Source organism: Sinocyclocheilus grahami, unplaced genomic scaffold (assembly GCF_001515645.1).
Source record: "Sinocyclocheilus grahami isolate Dianchi unplaced genomic scaffold, SAMN03320097.WGS_v1.1 scaffold16957.1, whole genome shotgun sequence".
In the NCBI taxonomy this organism is placed as follows: Eukaryota; Metazoa; Chordata; class Actinopteri; order Cypriniformes; family Cyprinidae; genus Sinocyclocheilus; species Sinocyclocheilus grahami.
The window spans coordinates 1-550 of record NW_015516368.1 but is presented as its reverse complement, the minus strand read 5'-3'; the positions used below and the strand labels follow the sequence as shown (position 1 = coordinate 550).

The window sequence follows — 550 nt, the reverse complement described above, 5'->3', positions numbered from 1 at the left end:
TCAATTAAAATTCAATAAAATAAAAAGGTTACTGTGAGGAAAAAATAAAAAAAATAAGAACTAAAGTCACAATGGGGAGATATAAAGATGCATTTAAGATAAATCATGTTGCAATTGTGAAATATAAAGTACCAGTTATTAATAAAGTCATAAGTAGATTTCTATTGCAATACTCCTGAGGTGGAAACAGGCTTTCATAATCATCGGTACATGGTTTAAATGCACAGATCATACTTACAGACACCCCTTGAGGACCCGGTGCTCCAGATAGACCAGCATCACCTTGGATACCCTAAATAAAAACAGGTCAAAAAAGCCAGATCATGTTAAAAACTATTAAGCACATCTAGCACAGTTCAGAAATTAGCATGTCACCAAAAAGTGATAAAAAAGAGAAAATAATGGAAAGAAAATGCTGTCAACAGTAAATGTACAGTGGAGTGTTTATTGCATTATTTACAGCTGCTTCTAAATTTGATGTTATGACTCAAAATTACAAAACAAGTCCCCTGAAATTAATTATGAGGGGGCAAATATTGACAGTTAGAAC

At 32.5% G+C, this 550-nt stretch overlaps 1 protein-coding gene across 1 annotated transcript in view; it reads right to left on the bottom strand.

The window, feature by feature from the left end:
• The window catches only part of LOC107579383 (collagen alpha-1(IX) chain-like), a gene marked incomplete at both ends in the record, with an annotated part of 3844 nt that extends 3552 nt beyond the window's left edge, over positions 1-292 (bottom strand). Inside the window, one exon of the mRNA XM_016265218.1 lies at positions 239-292. Within this exon, the coding sequence (XP_016120704.1) occupies positions 239-292 (54 nt within the window). The remainder of the gene's footprint in view (positions 1-238) is intronic.
• Between the last annotated feature and the right edge of the window lie 258 nt (positions 293-550).